Raw genomic sequence first — 19,669 nt, forward strand, 5'->3', positions numbered from 1 at the left:
AAAATCACACAAAACACCTCAAATCACAATATATGAGTCATTCAACTAGTTTTAAGTTAATGTGTCATCACAAGTTACTTTAGTACAAAAATATTAAGGTACCCAAAACTACCCAGAGCTGCTTTAAATAAATAGAAATACATATTTTCATTCTATCCGTTATTTATTTATATGACATTTTAAGGTAATGTCTCCCATTTTATTTGAATTGATTGCATTTTATTCTATGAATCTCTTTTTATTTAATTCATATTATTTCATTTTTATTTTTTGTAATGCCACCACAACAAATCCCAGTGTTGTGTTTACGGTAAATGAGGGCGTCTGGACTCTCACTCAGAGATAAAGTAAGTAAAGTGAGGAGCTCAGTCATTCAGAAGAGACTCAAAGTAGAAGAGATGCTCCTTTAAAGAGAAAAAAACAACATTTGGGGTGGATTTATGTAGCTTTTCAGGATGGCTCTTGGACCCTGGTAATGGGTGGAGACCTTGGTTCAGACCTAAGACACATCAGGGAGACTAGTCTGCTCCCAGAAGAGCTGGAAGAGGTTTCTGGACTTCAGCTACTCTCCCCCCTGACGGTTACCCTACTAGTGTGATGTTGAAGTACTTGGTGGTGAACCAATGAATGAATTCAATATTATTGATCTCATGATGCGACATATGGTCTCCGGCGAGAGATTAGTGGGTCAGAGCCTCGCTTTAGGACAATAAACACTGTTGGAAAACCAGGAATACTGACTTCTAAAAACCTTGTTAAAACAATAATAGTAAACTACAAAATAAAACTTTTATATAGCAACATATAACATGATAAATTTTTTCTTTATATATATTTCCCACCCAATGTATATTTAATTAAAAAACATTTTTTAAATGTATTTCCAATTATTCTTTAAGACCAATCCGAACCCACAGATCTTTCTTTCCGTCCATCAGGAACCCCTGAGTCGTCCTCACTCCAGCACAGCTGCTGCGTGTCACGACGGCTCCTCTCTGTGCAGATGATGTGCTTTCGTTGACCTTCAGCTGTACTTCTGGGCGTGAGCTGTGAGTCGAAACCGGTCATGTCGACATGAGTGGAGCAAGACGGAGAACGTGCGGGAGACATAATAGTGTCCGGATCAGGAGGTTTGGAACCTGCAACCACCACCAACCGTCGGAACGATCTTGTAGAAATATCACGACCACTCGTCCACTTCCCTTTTCTGTTTACTCCACGAGGTTCTCCAGCCCACACATCCATTTACAAACAGGAAACAAAAAGATCTCAAAGATGCCTGGAGAGAGCATTGTCTTCAGAGCAGTGGAGGGCCATAACATTTTCATAGGGGCCACATCAGGTACTGGAGAATGTGTTGGGGGGCCATAGACAACACATAAACATTTGAAAGATATTTCAGGATATTAAGACCAGGACTTTTCTCCATTTTGCTTGATGAAACCGTTTCTCACATAATGTTACATAATGGTGTCACCATCGCCATGGAGATGAAACAGTACACACAGTGGCCCTCGGAAGATCATCATGTATGAAGTGATGCAGCAACAAAGAGACCAGATAAAAGGGATCCTGTCTTTCTTTCAATGGGGGCACTTGTCAAAAGACCCGAAGTCCGCGCTGTGGAATGGAGGAGCGGCCGCCGGTCGTCAACACTGAGGTGCTTTTATTGACTTGTCAACATTTCCCCTGTCTTTGTTTTGCCCCATTTGGACTTCTGGCCGGAACGGGAGTGTGACGCTGATGCAATGCTCCTGGCATTTGGAGACATGGATTGCTTTGACAAAGACCCTGTTGACTGAAGGAAAGGTCGGCTTTTTTTTTTTTTCCTCAACGCTCAAACTCTGATGTTGCACAAATGACGGGATTAAAAGTTTCATCACTGGGAATCTGTTTACAGATGAGGAAAATAAAGAAAGCAAATAGAGATGGCAGACCTCTGCCAAACAGCTCAATACGATCAACATTACATTTATATGTTATTTGAAAACATTTGAAGAACTTATTAAATAGTTTGTGGAACTAGATCAGAGGAGTCGAACAAACATGAAAACCCTGAATGTTAAAGATACCTAAAATAAAAATCTAACAAGATTATGATGACATGAGTCTTTATCCTTCTTTTAATAAAGAGGGGGTTATTTTAGCTTCGTTCATCACCTCCAACCCTTGCTAGCTTGTCCTTGAAGTACACACATACTGTTTGCGCACCGTTCATCAAATTCTCTACGTCTGACTATTAATTTTGATTTTAATTCTACCTGCAATATTACATACTGTAGAAAGACAAATCTATTTTTTGTGGGTAATGCAAAGACTATTATTTATTATTTAATAAATGTATTTCATTAACTAAATTAAATTGATTTAATAGAAATCTTTGGCCCACAGGCTCTGAGTTTGAAGCACTATCTACAGAATTGTGTCTTGAGTCAGGGGAAATAATTTTGAACAATCCAAGAAACAGAATGTACTGATGTTTGTTATATAAAGTGATATCAGAACCACTGTTGCAATGACAATGTTGACCACTGTTCCCTGCATGATGAGGTGCTCTCCAAGATTCTGCACTGTTTGTGCTCCCCCTTTGGCACATAACAAGGTTCAGCATGTTCCCCCAGATCGTTCTGCGTGAGCTTCTCTGTTGGAAAAACCTTGATTCAAGGGTTACGTGGCTGATGTTGGAGACCTGTAATAGTTCTCCCCCTAGACACTGTTATATGTGATAAATAAAGAAAAGAAAGTACACATTCTTAAGCTAAAAAGGAGCCAATCATGGTATTTTAAATATCTAGTAAGAGTCAAACTTAAGGTTTCAAGGGCCAAATCAGATCAAATCACTCCACTGAAAGTCAATATCATGATTTGAGCTTGTGGTTTCTGTCAACAAATTTCCAAAAACCAGCCGGAAAAGAATTCATTGAGTGACTGTGGTGAACCACAGAGACGCTTTATAGTTAAACGAGCCACTAATAATTGAAAATAAACTCGCATTTCATTCCAGCAACATTTTTGATTCATGTGCAGCATCAATTTTCCCCAGGGGCCACATGTTTTTTTTACAGTGGCTGTTGTCAGGAGCTTTAAAGTAAAATTAAAGAAGGGGAAATATAAAATAAAGATAAATGTGCTTCAATTATTATTTTATTAAAAATATAAATGTAATATAAAAGCAAGTTTTCATATATATATATATGTATAAATACATTATATTTGGTTATTTTTGCAAGTATTTATTGCCCTTAAAATATAAATAGGCAATAAATACTTTCAAAAATAACCAAAGCAAAAGACAAAAGCCAACAGCAAAACCCTATGGTCATATGAAGTAATTAATAATAGAAATAAATACATAATAAAATAGTTTGTTTCGTTTTGTTAGATGATCTTTGACCTCACTAGGGCCACGTGAATACAGTCAAACGGTCACATATGGCCCTTGGACCGCACTTTTCCCAGTTCTCTGCTTGACTTTAAATATATATATTTTTTAAATAATTCATTTATTTTTCCAGTCATGGCTAAAATGTTGACCCCTTGTCAAGCAAGTCAACAGGGTCACAGGCTCAATGAAGGTATTTTATGTATTAATATAGACTTAATAACTCAAGAAGCCATTATAAATAATTATTTTATTATCTGTGTATACTCATAGTCATATAATCAGGTAAAAAAGAAGTTGGAATGGATCTCATACAATTCTTCCCAGGAATACAGATTTGGGGTACCTGTCCCTCAGACTGGACCACTGCACAAAGAAATAGTCTGAAAGGGGATAAAGAATCTTCCCCGTCAGCGAGAGCGTCTCTACCCGGCAGATGCTTTCAACGTAAACTATCAAGACTTTCTTCATTCCCAGAATTCCGAGCAGAAGTCCTGCCACGCAGAGGGGAACGCAGGTCCCGGGGCCATTACACAGCACCTGAAACAACACAGAGAATTGAGCGGGGGTGAGCACACTTCCTGCTAGTGATGCACTCCAACTGTGTTTGTCTGGGAGTTAAAGAAGACAACAGCAGAATGTTGTTGACTGAAATCTCATGACACAACTGGAGCATGCAATAACAGGAATTGTTTGTTTGACTTCCTCATGCTCTTTTGATTAAAGCTCAACAAGCAGATTCTGTTCCGCCCACGTATATCGACGGTTATTGAGCAGGTCCACGTAACAGGAAGGACGGCGTTTGCCTTCATTCCCACAGTTTTCCATAGATGTTGGATCAACATGAAGACATTTGTGTTTCTTTATCTGCTCCTGAATCAAAGTGTTTGTAACTTGTTTCTGTTATAAATCAGCACTTTGGGCCGCACGGTGACGCAGTGAGTAGTAGGATCGTCCTCACATCAAGAAGGTTGCCGGTTCTATTCCAGGTCGGGAGGGAGACAACTTGTGATCTTTCTGTGTGGAGTTTGTATGTTCTCCCCGTGTTGCGTGGGTTTACTCCGGGCACTCCGGTTTCCTCCCACAGTCCAAAAACATACAGAGGTTGATTGAGAACTTGAGGAAATTGTTCGTAGGTATGAGTGTGCGAATGGTTGTGTGTCTTTGTGTGTCCTGTGACAGACTGGCGTCCTGTCCAGGGTGTCCCCAGCCTCTCGCCCGTAGAGTCTGGGATACGCTCCAGCCCACTGGGAGCCCCATAAGGGGTTAAGTGGTAAAGAAAATGAATGAATGACAAAAAATAAAAGAAATATTTTTTAATGTAAAAGGAATATTTCTGTGGTGAAAGAGTGCCCTTTCCCAGTATTTATTTGTCCCTTTAACGGAAATTAGAAGTTTAATGTTAATTAAAATAATTGTTTAACTTAATCTTTGTGTATGAATACACTATCATAGTATATAAAAGGTATTCAAAGAGGCATGACAAAATAGTGTTTCTTTTAATCATTGTTTTGTTTTTTTCTAAAATAAAATAACCATTTAAGAAAACATCTAAACAGCATTAAATAGAGAAAGTTTTATATAAACCTGTTTATTAAAATATTTCATTCAATTGTAAACCTTTTGACATTATTCAATGTAGTTTAATTGGATTAGAAGGAACAATATAAAAGCACTTTTGAATATTGTGCCCTGATGTTAAAGCATTTTTTATCATGTAAAAAATGCCTGATTTTCTTTGTAAATTAAACTTTTATTTATTGTATTTGTCTATTTTATCCTTACTTAAAAAAAAAAATTATACACACACACACACACTTCTGATTTTTTCAGTTATTCACCAAGACGCTGTTTGGTCCCTTTGGAAATTGAATTGCCCGACCCTGATTGTGACACTTGAATCCACCTCTGTATGATCTTACACTGTGGGAGGTAACCAGAGTGCCTAGAGGACCCAAAAACACAAAGGAATAAACACAGAAGGGACCTTAACCAATAGTTGAGCTGTATTTACATAGTTAGGATTAACAACTGCAAATTTCTGATGCCCTGATTTACAGCAAGATATATAACTTTCATTTCACTCATTCTTGTGCTGAATAACTGTCGACATTGTATCAGTTCTCTAACCTCACAGCTCAGTTTTAAAGTGTGACCATCGAGTAATTAGCTAGATCGGTTTGTCCGACCTGCAAAGATGAGCAGATGTTTTCTATTCGTCCACTCACCATGTCCGGCTTGATCTTAAAAACCAGCGGTACCGAGTACCGGAGGGCGTTCAGGGTACTCCAGACTGTAGAGGTCCAGGATTGGTGCACCTCACGGCTGCGGGGAATGCGGTAGATGGTGAACTAGAAACAAAAACAGTGTCTCTGAGAAACCCTCTTTTGTTTGAAATCGGTCAACAAACAAGTGGTTTGAGGTAACAATCAGCTGTGGCCAGACACCAACTCTCTGAAATAGAAATAGAGATCGCCACCTGCTGGAGATAACAAGTACAGCATCGTTATAGTTTCACAAGAATACCTGAGAGGCAGCATTTTGTTTCGTCTTCTCAAAAGAGTTGATCTTCTCCTCGCTCATGTGATCCGTGTCAGCTAAGACGTAATGTCGAGGACTATATGCAGGAGACAGACTCTCCACCAGCCGCAGGATCTCTGTCGTGTGACCGCCTGAAACATAAAAGCAAGAATGAATTTGTAGGAATAATAGCAATTTTACAGTCTAAGAAAAAATTCACCACTAATGAAAATCTATACAAGCATAATAATCGTCACTTCTTCTGCCAAGGACATTTGTCCATGTTTGTCTTAAAAAAACAAGAGATGATCTGAATTTTATTAGATGTTCATAAAATGTAGAATAATATTTAAAAATGATCTATATGTGGTGTAGAATAACTTAAGTGTGACTAATAGGTATGTTGTACATTGGAGTTATTACGACTTCAGCTCATTGCTCACATTGATATTTCAGATGCACATGGTTACCAAAGAATATTGATGAAATCAATGTAAGGAAATAGCACCGGGTTCATTAGCCACCATTAAGGGAGAGTTATGCAGCTTTTCACAATTAAAGAAAAGGCTCCTAAAAAAAACAAGTAGGGGATCATCTTTTTTCTTTTTCAAATGTGATTAATATTTTGTTGTTCAATGTATTACAGATTCTCTGTGGGTTTCCCAGACATTTTGGACATTTCTGTATAATTTTATGTGTTATTTATTTTTTTAAATAATGGAAATCCGATCCATCTTTAATATTCCTAAAAACAATAAATAGAGGGCCAAAGAATATTATATCTGAGGTCCTAGAGCGCCTGCTCCACTGCAACACTCTAATGAAAAATAGCAACTGTTGTAAGTACAATTGCATGGACGTGTTACTGACTCAAGTTTTTTTTTTTCCAAGTTCTTCATGAAGCTGGTTGTGTTAAAAATCCGGCAGTTTGTCATGGAGGTTGTTCAGCAGCAGAATTGAAGGCTCTCCACAGAGGAGTAAAGGTTGTACTGAGGGAGCAGCTTACCCATCATCCTCATCAAAAACAATACACATTTAAAATACATTCTAAACCTTGGTCTTACTCTATCGACACATCATTTTGCACCCTTATTTGTTTATATTTTATTTCTACTTCTTGCAAGCAAGACTAATGGTTAAACAAAAAATATTAATATTATAATTATAATAATAACAATTCATATTATTATTATTAATATTAGTAGTAGTAATATTCTTTTCTTTTTTTAAAAATTATTGCCGATTATTTTATCTGTCTCTTATACCGTTGTCTCACTGGGCCTCTGTAACGGATTTTGCTTAGTTCCTGGTGAATGGAATGACAAATAAAATAAATCCTGGAATCCTTGAACAGAAGCCACAAAAATGAAAGTGAAAACTTTCAAAACCTTCTTGAATCCAAATGGAAATGCAGATCACCTCTCAAAACAAAACATAAGATTTGTAAGCTAGAGCAACCAGTCCCAAAACCTAAAAAAGTAATGTTCAAATCTTTTTTTGTCATACTGTTTAAAAAAACGAAGCATGACCTCCTTGGCTGAGGTAACTATTTCATCTTCATTCCAAGACTGACAGTGAGTTTAATTATTGACTCCATGTTGAAGTCTGTTGAGTATAAATGTCCAAAAGTTTCAGTTTCGAAAAGACTCCGACTTTAAACCGACTGCTTACAATTATATTATTTAAGTTATGTTTGAACTTGTGAACGGGTAAATATCTTCATACATGTGTTAAAGCAGACAACAACAAATAAATATTACAACAATAAGACAATAACTCATAAGTTACCAGATCCGGCGACAACCAAGACAGAAACATTTCCTTTCAATCCCGGCTTGGCGTTTGGACCAGAAGTAAGAATCACGTACAGACGCAGAAGAAAGATAAGGAATAGAGAAAGCAAAGAGAAGGCAGCTGCTTCCAACACAGCCATGACAGCTACGGTGGACGCCGTAGACCAAACAACACTTCTTCGTCTCCTTACGCTCGGTGTGTTACCATGGTGGCGGACACACTGCGCCCTCTGCAGGAGGAGTACAACATTTTCTCAACAGTCATGTAATTTAGTTTTGTATTCCTCTTCAAAAATAAGCAAATACGAATACTTTCAACTAGTTGGGTCATTTAATTTGATTATTTAAAAATATTAATTAAGGTTTATCTCAAGGCTGAGAACAGTTTCATCTAAAATGGGCGTAAAGAAAAAATACATTAGCTGAAAAAACAGAATATTGTAATAGAAAATTAAAATATTGGTTAAAAAATAATATTATGGATAATTCAAAACACACACAGATATATTTCTTAAGGTTTCATTTTGATTTATTTTACATTACGTTGTGTTTTTCTACTTTATTACGAAAACGTTGTATCCAACATACATTTATCGATACTCAATAATTACTCTAAGACCATATATCTGTAAAGACACGTCGTTTCTTTTAGAAGACAAAGTCTACAGATGCAGTTTGCTTTTCTTACATTTCCAAAGGCTCAATTAATATACAAAATGAAGTTACTTATTACATTATTGTAAAATAGTTTTGCAGAACTGTACACTATTTTAAAAGCAAACGGTTTCATATTAAAGCAATTAAACAAACAAACAAAAAGTTATTGGTATTTTTAATTTACTAATGACTTATTTAATGATGAAGCAAAAGTAGGGCACAATAATACTTACTGGAATAATAACATTGTAGAAAAGGACTTTAATTAAAATGACATGTTGAAAATGCAATTACAACATAAAGCAAAAGACAGACAAAACGTACAAAATGGGAAAAAAAAAGAATATTAATTTAAAAAATGAGATAGATAATTACAGGTATAATTGTCATCCTTGGATCCATCAATCTTTTGTAAAATTCTCAAAATACAACATCAGTATTTTTATCTCAGTTGTGGGATTTCTGACTGTGCAGACGGGCCGTGAACGCACCAGCAGCGGCGACATGGACAGCTAGCAGCTGCAGAGCGTCATCTGGAGACACCAGCTTCTGATCGCTGGAGGTCGATGTCAGGTGGGTTCAGGAACCTCCGTGGACGGCAGCGACGTGCGTGTTCTCACGTGTGTGTGTGTGTGTGCTCGTGTGTCGTGTCAGTCGCGTGTCTGTGAACCTGCATGGCGGCCGCCGCAGCTACAGGTGCGTCCTTCATCATCTCACCGCAGACAGAAGGTCACGTCAACATCTCCTCGTGGACCCACGAGACCCACGAGCCACGAGCCCGCGTCACGACAGGTTCACATATCCACGTCAACCCTGGACTTTAAGAGGATCTGCTTTATTCAGAAACCTCATCCATATTGTTGTTAATAACAGACCATTTATGAAGTCGCTGCCACAGTGTTCTTGAGCAAGGCACTGATTCAATGTCTTCTGTGAAGGTGTTTTCTTTATTCTTTATTATATATTTACTGTTCCAAAACAAAATGGTCTATTTTCTGTCAGACCCCACTTAGAATTAATATCAACGTGCTAATTCAAAATTTACAATTTGGACCATAAGTGTAATTTCTCAACCTGAACCTTCTACCATTAAAAATAAAAAATACAATTTATTTAAAAATGAACATGGTTTATAACCAACTGACCATAAACACCACACCAAGACACATGCATGTCCTGGTCATTACCAAGTAACTCTTTAAAACCAATGTGTTGATTTAAGTATCTCTTCAATGGATCATGGACCTGATGTGTGTGTTTGTACAAAACTCTCTCTTCATTTAAATATTTACATAATATTTAAGTTCCACTTTGCTGTGATTGGTCAAACATCAATCCCGGAAGTCTCCACCTTGAAGGGAGTATAAACAAAGCAGTCCGTTATCTGGAGCTTGTAATCCATGCGTTTGTGTCTTCTCGCCTGGACTACTGCAACAGTTTGTTTTCATGTCTTAACAAGAAGGATCTGTCTCGCCTGCAGTTGATTCAGAACTCTGCAGCGAGAATTCTGACCTGCTCTAGTAGAAGAACTCACATTTCCACGATCCTTAAAACTCTTCACTGGCTTCCAGTTTCTTTCAGGATCAACTTTAAAATTCTGGTTCTTACTTTCAGATCTATTCATGGTCAGGCTCCTCCTTACATCACTGATCTGATCCAGCCTTACACCCCAGCTCGGGCTCTGAGGTCTGTGGATCAGAATCTACTGATGGTTCCTCGCACACGGTTCAGGACCAGAGGAGAGAAATCCTTCCAAGCTGTTGCTCCTAAGCTTTGGAACGATCTTCCTCTCTCTTTGTGTTTGATGATCTACTGACTCCTTCAAGAAACATCTTCAGACGTTTTTATTTGTTCAGGCTTTTCCTTGATTTTCTAGAACTCCTGTTGTGTTATCAGTTTTATCTTGATCTTTAAAGTATATACTTTATTGAGTATTGTTTTGATTGTTTAAGCGCTTTGTGACCCTGGTCTGGAAAAGCGCTATACAAATAAAAATTACTTACTTACTTACTATTATTACGCCATAATGGACTTTGCTCTTATAACCTCTCGTTCGCCCAGAATCAGACAGGGGAGAACTTTAAGTACTAAGTTCAAAACATGGTCATGATGAGAGACTTACTGCATCTTGGAGAGGAAGAAGTCAGCATTTGAAACATGTGAGTGAGTCAGAAAAGTTGATTTTCACATTAGTTGACCTTTAGTTCCCAACTATCTGTGTTTAAGTTACTACAAACAACAATTTGATATGATTTAATTGCTCTTTTTTCATTTAAGCTTAACTTTACCACACTTGTAACACATAAATAAACCGTAAAAATTGAGCTAGCTTAGCTAGTCATTTATAGTGCTTAAGTCATCTAAACATTTACCACTCTTATAATAGAAATTTGATCTAAATATACATTCTGTATATCTCCAAATAAATGATGAACCTAAAAACATTGAGTTACTTGTCCACTATGTGGTGGTTTGGATAAAAAATGTAACCTGTGTGACAATAAAAAGAATAAAAGATTTAGAGGTTAATATTTATGATATTCTTCTTTTTTGGTTTGAATGGCTTTGAACATTTTTCTTCACATAGTCAAAATGTCACTAATTTTTGACTTCATCAACTAAACAGATTGTACTCGGAGAGAAACATCTAGAAGCAGCAGGAAAGATGGACATCATATCTCAACGGGGTGGCGGAGCAAGTCCTCTCTTCCTCACAGCTTCCTCCTCTTCCCACCTTCCCTACAATCATCCCTGTTTCCTGACCAACGGCACCGGCAGCAGCGCCGCAGACGTCGGAGCCACTCGTCCTCCGGCGCAGCCCACCATCGCCATCCTGGGCTCCGGAGACTTCTCCAAATGCCTGACCTTTCGGCTCCTGCGGGGGGGCTTCCACGTGGTGGTGGGCAGTCGCCAGCCCAAGAGAGCCGCCCAGTCCTTCCCTCACGTGGTGGACGTGACCCATCATGAGGACGCGGTGGGGAAAGCGGACATCGTGTTCTTGGCCATCCGCCGGGAGCACTACTCGGTCCTGTGGGACCTCAAGCACCTGATGGAGGGTAGGGAGCTCCACACACACCTGTAGCTTCAAAAGAGAAAATACAGTTAAAAAAATAGTTATGGCGAAAAAATATAATTAAATAATATTAAGAGACACATTTTCAGGGATTTAAGCACCAAAACTTAAATGAAACCCTTAAATAAATATAAAACCTAAGCAGAATGTATCTAAAAGATTAGTTTAAAGTTACAGTAAATAATAAATCAATTGTCAAGCAGTTTATTCCATGTTGGCCGTAATATCTAAGAGAGGCTTCTCAGGGTTTTCATCTCAGCCTGGTAAGATTTAAAAGACAAATACTGAAAATTATGAGAACCAGAGAGCGTTGTAGAGAGCGAATGTAGGTAAATAAAAACATATTAATAGGTTAAGAAGGAAATTAATGTTTTTTTTTGTTTTTTTTCATTTAATATATATATATCTTATTTCTAAAGGTTAATGGTTAGACAGTTCAGAAGCATGCAAACGTATTTAATAAATACATAAGAAAATAATTCATGATAAAAACAAGTTTGTATTTAATCAACCAAAAAATCTCTTATAACATTTTTGCCAGTTCACACACAAGTGTGAAAATGTGTTTCCTGGAAAAAATTTTCCGGTACATTTTCCGGGTCCTCTACACCATCGGACCCCCAACCCCAGGGCCAAGGAATTTGATACCAGAAAGAGCAAATTGATTCCTCTTTTATTGATTTTATTGTTAATGTAATTAAATAAAAACAGATTAATAGGTAAAAAAGGAAGCAAATGGTTGTTTTTTTCCATTTAATATACATATTTTATTTCTAAAGGTAAATGGTTAGACTGTTCAGAAGCATGCAAACTAATTAAATAAATACATTTGAAAATAATTCATGATAAAAACTGTTTGTATTTAAAAGAAAAAAGTTCTTCTAACATTTTTTTTCTGGTTCACACACTGCCATGCCAGGTCTATTATTAAACGTAAGTTTGAAAATGTATTTCCTGGAAAACATTTTACAGTTCATCTTCAGGGTCCCCCAACCCCAGGGCCAAGGAATTTGATACCAGAAAGAGCAAATGTATTCCTCTTTTATTGATAATAACTGTCTGACATGTGTTTTATTTTGAATAAAAAAAGACTGTATTTAAGTCTTATTGGCATGTGAATCTTGACATGTCAGTCACGTTTACTGAAAAATGTGACCAGCTTGTTGCAGAGAAGACATTTTTATGCACTTTATAGTTTTCAGGTTCTGCCACTTTGTTCTTAAATTATTTTACATGTGATCCACTCCGTGAAAAAAAGCAGACATTGAACCGCTCCATGGTAGAAAAAGAACTTTGGGGACCCCTGGTCTACACACCTCGATTGTAGTCATTTAACACAATCAAAATGTTTCAGTCACCTGTGGGTCATACATTAGCTGCACATTCAAAAGATTGGATGGTGAAATCTCTATCACATACGACATTGAAGGTTTGGGCTTGTGGGAAATTCGGAACTTTTTGGACTGTCTAATTCAAAATGTTGCAAAATTTTCCTTCAAGAGCTCGTTAAACAATTGTCGTCCAATAGGGAAGATCCTGGTGGACGTGAGCAACAACCGACGAGTCAACCAGTACCCCGAGTCCAACGCCGAGTACCTGGCGTCCCTTCTGCCGGACTCCATCGTGGTGAAGGGCTTCAACGTGATCTCCGCCTGGATCATGCAGCAGAGCAGCCCTCAAGATGCCAGCACTCAGGTACTCCAGTGACCTCAGCCACCGACCGAGAGTCCACCTTCCTCTGTGTCCAGGTGTTCATCTGCAGCGACTCCGTGACGGCGCGGCAGCAGATCATGGAACTGGCTCGGCAGCTCAGCTTCCAGCCCGTGGACATGGGCTCGCTGTCGTCCTCCCGGGACATCGAGAACATGCCCATCCAGTTGTTCCCGGGATGGAAGGGTCCGGTCCTCACTGCCGTGGCTCTGTCCATCTTCTTCTTCGCCTACTCTTTCGTTCGGGACATCATCCATCCGTACGTCAAGTACAAGCAGAGCGACTTTTACAAGATCCCCATCGAGATGGTGAACCGGACTCTGCCCACGGTCGCCATCACTCTGCTGGCGCTGGTGTACCTGGCGGGTCAGCTGGCCTCGGTCCACCAGCTCTACTACGGGACCAAGTACAGACGCTTCCCTCATTGGCTGGAGGGCTGGCTGCAGTGTCGCAAGCAGCTGGGACTCCTCGCCTTCTTCCTGGCCTCGGTCCACGTCCTGTACAGCCTGTGTCTGCCCATGAGGAGGTCCGAGAGATACCTGCTGCTCAACACCGCCTACCAGCAGGTCAGTCGCGTCTCTGTGTAACATGTGCTATTACTCAGACAAAAATGCACAACAGTTTAAACACGGTACTTGCAATTGCTGCAAACACAGTTTCTCAATGAATTGTTCATTACATGGTGGTAAATTTATTATTTTTATACAATATGTTATACTGAAGTAGACATAAAGCAGAGTATTGTATGTGTTGAGCGTTGTAAAATTGTACAAACTCACTCAGTAAGATCACAAGTTTGCTCCCTCCAGACATGGAAGTGAACCGAAAATCTTCTTGCTTTGAGGCGATGATAATACATGTTAAAATAAAAGATCATATAGGTAGGGATTAGAAAAAAAACATTACACTTAAACATTTCAGTTTTTTTTTAATGATACCGTATCGATATTTTACAGCAATGTAACGATACGTATATACAATATTTTTATTTTATTTATTTATCATAGTGCTCTGAGAGTTTAGATTAAAATAAAGTTATTCAATTACGTAAAATTAGCGTGCAAATATTAACAGCATTTTGATTTTTGTGTTGCATTTTAAACTTCCCACCGCTAGATGGCAGCAGTCATAGCTTCCTCCACAGAAAAAAACGAACAAGGATATCCAGCGAAAAATCCTGGAGTTGACTAAGGATGAGAGGATACAGTCGACTACAGCACTTTTAAAAGTTGTTTGGACATATTTTAGTTTTAAAACAAATAAAAGCAGTTACGACATTGTCAAGAGTCATGTGGTCTTTAAATTCTGCAACACCAGAGTCAAGTACTCGACAATACTACAAATATATTCTTGTTCCTACAGTATCATAATATATGATAGCAGATAATTTCTAATGTGCAACCTTACATAGTGCTAATGCATTGTGGGAGTTTTCAAATATGGAGGAATTGTCCATATTCTTGTTGAAAATGACCAACAAAATGTATTTTTATATTTAAAATAACAATAATCCACAACACTTCTGTTGCTTCTTTATCTGTGTGCAGGTTCATGCTCACGTGGAGAACGTGTGGAACGAGGAGGAGGTGTGGAGGGTTGAGATGTACGTGTCTTTTGGAGTCATGAGTCTGGGCCTCCTGTCTCTGCTGGCCGTCACCTCCGTCCCTTCGGTCCAGAGGACACTGAACTGGAGGGAGTTCAGCTTCATTCAGGTACGGTGACCTGAAAGCCCGAAACAAATGTGTTTGTGGTATCCCTTCTGTTGTCTCTGGGTCAAGGTGAACGACCTCCCTGGCTTCCATAAATACATATGCATTTGTGGAGGTTTTTCACTTTGACCCAGAGACAACACAAAGGATACCTCAAAGACATTTGTTTTCAGGCTTTCGGGTCACCTTGACCCAGAGATAACACAAGGGTTTACTTTATATACCAAACTGTAATTTATGTTATTCATAAAAGTATGTCCTTTTTACTCAATTCTATATATATAAAAAAAAGTATAATTCCTCAATCACAATGTATACTGCATTTTAACATACCACTCTATGACAATTAGATATTCTGTCTACTACAAAGACACTGAAAACTCCCCCATGTTTATTTATTTTTTGTTGGCTAGATAGGGTCTGTTTAACTTTATTCAGCCATAGTTTTCCATAACAACCCATAATGTCTTCCACAAAGACACTGTTTCTTTAAGTATCATTTTTTTAATTTCTTTGTTATGGAAAGTGAAGTAAATTTAGGAAAAAAGTTTTTGAATTGATACATTTCAAATTGAGTGTGTCTTGTCTATTCTGGTAATGATGTATCTGTTTACTGACACATCTGTGACATAAAGACCGAAAAAAATAAATCAATTCTGAGTTTTTATTGGGTCTTATATCGTGTGAATGTCTCTGGTTCCAGTCGACTCTGGGCTACATCGCGCTGCTCATCGCCACCCTCCACGGCCTGATGTTCGGCTGGAAGCAAGCGTTCGAGGAGGAGGCGTACCGCTTCTACCTGCCCCCCAACTTCGTCGTGGCCCTGTTTCTGCCCTCCTGTGTCATCCTGGCCAAGGCGTTGATGTTGCTTCCCTGCGTGTCCAGCAAGCTGCACCGCATCCGCCGAGGCCTGGACAGCCGACAGTGCCAGCGCAAGCAGCAATCCAGCTCCGGGTTCCACGTCTCACCCGAGAGGGTCACCATCATGTGACTCGTGTGTGTTTGTGGAATCGTGTTTGTTTGTTCGTGACGAGTATTTTTAACTTTCTGTGGTACCAGCAAATATGACGACCCTTCTCAGACGTGTGTACAGAGAGTATAGTTCACATCATCGCTGAGGTCTTTTGTAGTTTTCTAGCTCTCTATTGTCACTCGCTTCTTAGCTCGACACAGATGTGAGGCTGCGAGGGTTAAAAGTGCAGATTTATTGCAGACAACATGGTTCTGAGCTCGTATATGGGGAAATTGAGAATATTATAACTGTTGCCATAATGAAAGAGAAGGAGTCCCAGGACAGAGCCGAGGGGGATGCCAATAGTTCCTGGGGAGGGTTCATTTTTCAATCAAATTGAAGAATTGAGATGAACTATGAAAACTCTAGAGAAAAAAGTATTGTTAAATAAATAAATGTATTTTAAATGATAGAAATGTCAATGATTAAATGAATAACATCTTATTTAATTAAATTGTTTTATTTTAATCATTTTAATTTTGTCAAATACTGTTATTATGGACATATTTCTTTACTTGTTTCATTTAAACTTTTTTTTTAATTTAATTTAATATTTATTTTATGCATTAATTTTTTATTGATCGTTTCTACAAATATTTTTTGTGTATTTTTTGATAATTATTTTTGTATTTCACAGATTTAGTCGAAAAGATTAAAAAGTGTCTGAACTTTCAAGAATATGCTGGTATTAGAAACTACCAGATAAATTCTAAATGTATACATTTATATCTCATCTATCTAGAATATTTGAGTTAAAGTTCTTTCCTGTGTCTTGAGCCAAGATACTGAGCACAGAGAGTAAAAAGATGGAGACGAACCTCCATCTCTTTCCTCTCCATTTATTCCTGGAACCTGTGAATGAGCCAAACGACACTGATCTACTTCTTCCAAAGCTTAATATTTCAGTGGAAACTCAAATGTATTTCATGTCTATCTGTTCATGTGACAAAGCTGACACACCAAATGTTTGTTAAAATGCAGATTGTTTTTATTTTTATTATTACTAAAGCTAGAGTTGAATAAGTGTCACTGAAAATGAAGTTTATTGTTAATATGTCTGTATTATGGTGTCATTAAAACTGTCTAATGTACCTTTTCTGTTGTTTTTTCTTGTGAAATAAGTAACAATTCAGTGACATACGACTTACAAAACTAAGGGAGAAACATGTTATTCCCAAATGTGTGACTTAACCATTTTAAATTAAATATCTTCCCTGTAGTGTCTGGTATTCAAGTCCCACTAAACCTGAAAAAGATACAATCTTGTATGAAAAAAATGTAATCTTAGCATTTTAATATTATGAAAACAAACCTTACAATTGTTTAATTAGTTTAGCTGTTCAGGCAAAAAAAAAAAAAATAGGAGTGTGTTACATATGAAAACATTTTCACAAAGTTCTCTCAAGCACAATTTTGAAAACGAATTTGTCCCCAGCTTACTGGGACACTTCACAAAAAAAAGGAACGTTTGGAAAGATTTTAAAATAATTTTATTGAGAATTATTAAACATTTAAAAAGAATTTTAGGAACACATAAAACAAATATGAAAAAACAAGACTCGGACACTTCTTTGTGCTTTTAATAAAATAAAACTTTTTTTTTTTCAAATACAGGGAAAAGCGCTTAGAGCAGCGCCCCCTGTCGGTCAGTTCGAGGCGTCTCTCAGGTGATCTTCACACCTGCCGTAAGGATGTCCAGAACCTCGGCAGCGCTGGGTCTGTTTTGCGGCTCCGCGTCCCAGCAGCTGGTCAACAGAGTTCTGCAGGCGAGGCCCGGTCCGGAGCGCAGGTCCTGGAGCGGGGGTCTCAGCTGGTGGGCCACCACGGAGTAGATGACGCAGTGGCGGTCCCCCGTGTACGGCTCCTGGCGGGTCATCATCTGCCACATGGTGACCCCGTAAGAAAAGACGTCCGCCCGCGGGGAGACCCCTTCCCCCTTCAGCAACTCCGGGGCCCGGTGCGTGTAGGTGCCGCCCACCTGGCTCAGGTGCGCGCCGACGGTCCGGTCCAGTTTCACCGAGCAGCCGAAGTCCGCGATCTTGCACGCGTCCGTGCTCGACACCAGGACGTTGGCGGGTTTGATGTCCAGGTGGACCACCTGGTGGGAGTGAAGGAAGTCCAGCCCGCGGATGATGTCCTTGGAGAACCGGAGCCAGCGGTCCGGCTCCAGCGGCTCGGTCCCGTGGATCACCTGCTGCAGGTTCTTCTCCACGAACTCCATCAGGATGGTTCCGATGCTGCCCTCGTTCTCCAGGTCCGCGGGGACGCAGGTGGTCGCGGCCAGAACTCGGACTATGTTGGCGTGGCTCAGGTGTGCGGCGTTGAGTTCGGCCCAGAAGCTCTGCCGGGACGCCAGGCGGTTCTTGGTCCACTTCTTCACCTTCTTCAGGGCCACGCACCTGCCCAGGTACTCCGCCCGGTACACCGAACCGAACCCTCCGGAACCCACGGACTCGACGGAGCGCAGGTCCTTCCAGTGGATCACGGAGGTCCAGAGCCGGCTGGTGACTTTTCCGAACCGCCGGTGGTGCTGGGGAACCTGCAGCGTGGACCCGCAGGTGTGTTTGCTCAGCGGGCTGCTGCAGGTGCCGATGTCCACGGAGGGGAAGAGGTCTTTGGGCAACAGCCGGGTGAGGGGGATCGGAGAAGGCATGCTGCAATTGGATCCTGACAGAACAGAACCATCCAGGAGCCCAAAGGTTTTTAACAAATTGGTGCACAGCGACCTCCAGTGGCAGGGAGTACGTATGGCTCCTGTTGACGTGAGTATCCGTCAAGTTTATCCTGCTCACTCATGCAAGTAGATTTGTTGAATAAATACAAGACTTTAATTTAAAATGGGACTTCAAAACGTTTTAACTTCAATCAAAGAAAACTATTTGACTATATATTTTTCTGTTGAAGCAACTTTTTTTTTTTTATTGAAACTTTATTTTTATTGAAGTAACATTTTGTCATGATTGAAACACCTTTTGGTGGGATTGAATACATAAGACACAACTGTCCTAACTATAATCAGGCCCACACACACAAAAAAGATTTTGTTTTGATTTATACATTTTTTAAAATGGAAATAACCGTTTTCTTTTATTGAAAGTTATTGACACTTCTTCTGTTGTATTTAAAATATTTTCTTGAATTAAAGAAACAAATCTAACTTAATAGTCACTCACTTGAATAATTCACCTCTATGTAATATTTTCTGTTCTAAGAAATATTTTATTTTCATCTAACAGACACTATTTTAGTTGCATGTCTTTGTTGGACTTTCTCGATATAAGAACATTTCCCAGACTCTTGGTTAAAATGACTCAAAAGTGTAGAACTATATTTACAGGGGCCTTCCTCTCCTGTGTTTGTCTTATGTATCTTGACCTTTTAAAGTTTATATTTTAACTGTGTATTGTTTTTGATTGTTAAAGCGCTTTGTGACCCTGGTCTAGAAAGGCGCTTTACAACAAAAAAAAATTCTTACTTACTTAAAAAAATAAACTTAAAAACACCAGCTCATAATATAAACCAGGTGCAAGTTTTATAGAAAAAAAAACACCCTCTACCATCCATTTAGTATAAACAAGTATGCATTATTGATAAATGAATATTCATAGAAAGTAAATATTACTTACTTACAAAAAGACTCATATTTTATCAGCTTGGTTAGTTCCATATGAATGTACTGTATGTTTTTGCCACATCTAAATGATACAGACGTAAACATTAATATTGAAAGATTGTAATATTTAAAAAATAAATTTAATTTTAAAGTAATAAAAAAGGTATTAAAAGTAAATAGTAAAAAAATAAGACTCAAAT

At 38.8% G+C, this 19,669-nt stretch overlaps 3 protein-coding genes across 4 annotated transcripts; 1 reads left to right on the top strand and 2 right to left on the bottom strand.

Annotated features, from left to right (window-relative positions):
- Positions 1–3,617: 3,617 nt before the first annotated feature.
- On the bottom strand, positions 3,618–7,839 carry alg14 (ALG14 UDP-N-acetylglucosaminyltransferase subunit). Its single transcript, XM_087788109.1, has 4 exons — positions 7,691–7,839; positions 5,909–6,054; positions 5,611–5,733; positions 3,618–3,922 (listed from the first exon to the last, which is right to left on the bottom strand). Exons 1-4 carry the CDS (start codon positions 7,833–7,835, stop codon positions 3,692–3,694), a joined length of 645 nt encoding a protein of 214 aa, XP_087644235.1. The 5' UTR covers positions 7,836–7,839; the 3' UTR covers positions 3,618–3,691.
- Positions 7,840–8,850: 1,011 nt separating this feature from the next.
- Positions 8,851–16,322, top strand: steap2 (STEAP family member 2, metalloreductase). 2 transcript variants are annotated; one of them, XM_087789146.1, is made up of 6 exons: positions 8,851–8,925; positions 10,979–11,408; positions 12,954–13,120; positions 13,174–13,701; positions 14,683–14,847; positions 15,548–16,322. In XM_087789146.1, exons 2-6 carry the CDS (start codon positions 11,018–11,020, stop codon positions 15,833–15,835), a joined length of 1,539 nt encoding a protein of 512 aa, XP_087645272.1. In that variant the 5' UTR covers positions 8,851–8,925; positions 10,979–11,017; the 3' UTR covers positions 15,836–16,322. The 2 variants fall into 2 exon arrangements, with proteins under 2 accessions (XP_087645272.1, XP_087645273.1); XM_087789147.1 differs by lacking the exon at positions 8,851–8,925 and adding an exon at positions 10,449–10,511.
- A 1,197-nt stretch (positions 16,323–17,519) lies between these two features.
- On the bottom strand, positions 17,520–18,626 carry mos (MOS proto-oncogene, serine/threonine kinase). The gene has a single exon (XM_087788377.1). It carries the CDS (start codon positions 18,507–18,509, stop codon positions 17,520–17,522), a length of 990 nt encoding a protein of 329 aa, XP_087644503.1. The 5' UTR covers positions 18,510–18,626.
- Between the last annotated feature and the right edge of the window lie 1,043 nt (positions 18,627–19,669).

The sequence above is a fragment of the Callionymus lyra genome, chromosome 4 (genome assembly GCF_982586985.1).
Source record: "Callionymus lyra chromosome 4, fCalLyr1.hap1.1, whole genome shotgun sequence".
NCBI lineage: Eukaryota > Metazoa > Chordata > Actinopteri > Syngnathiformes > Callionymidae > Callionymus > Callionymus lyra.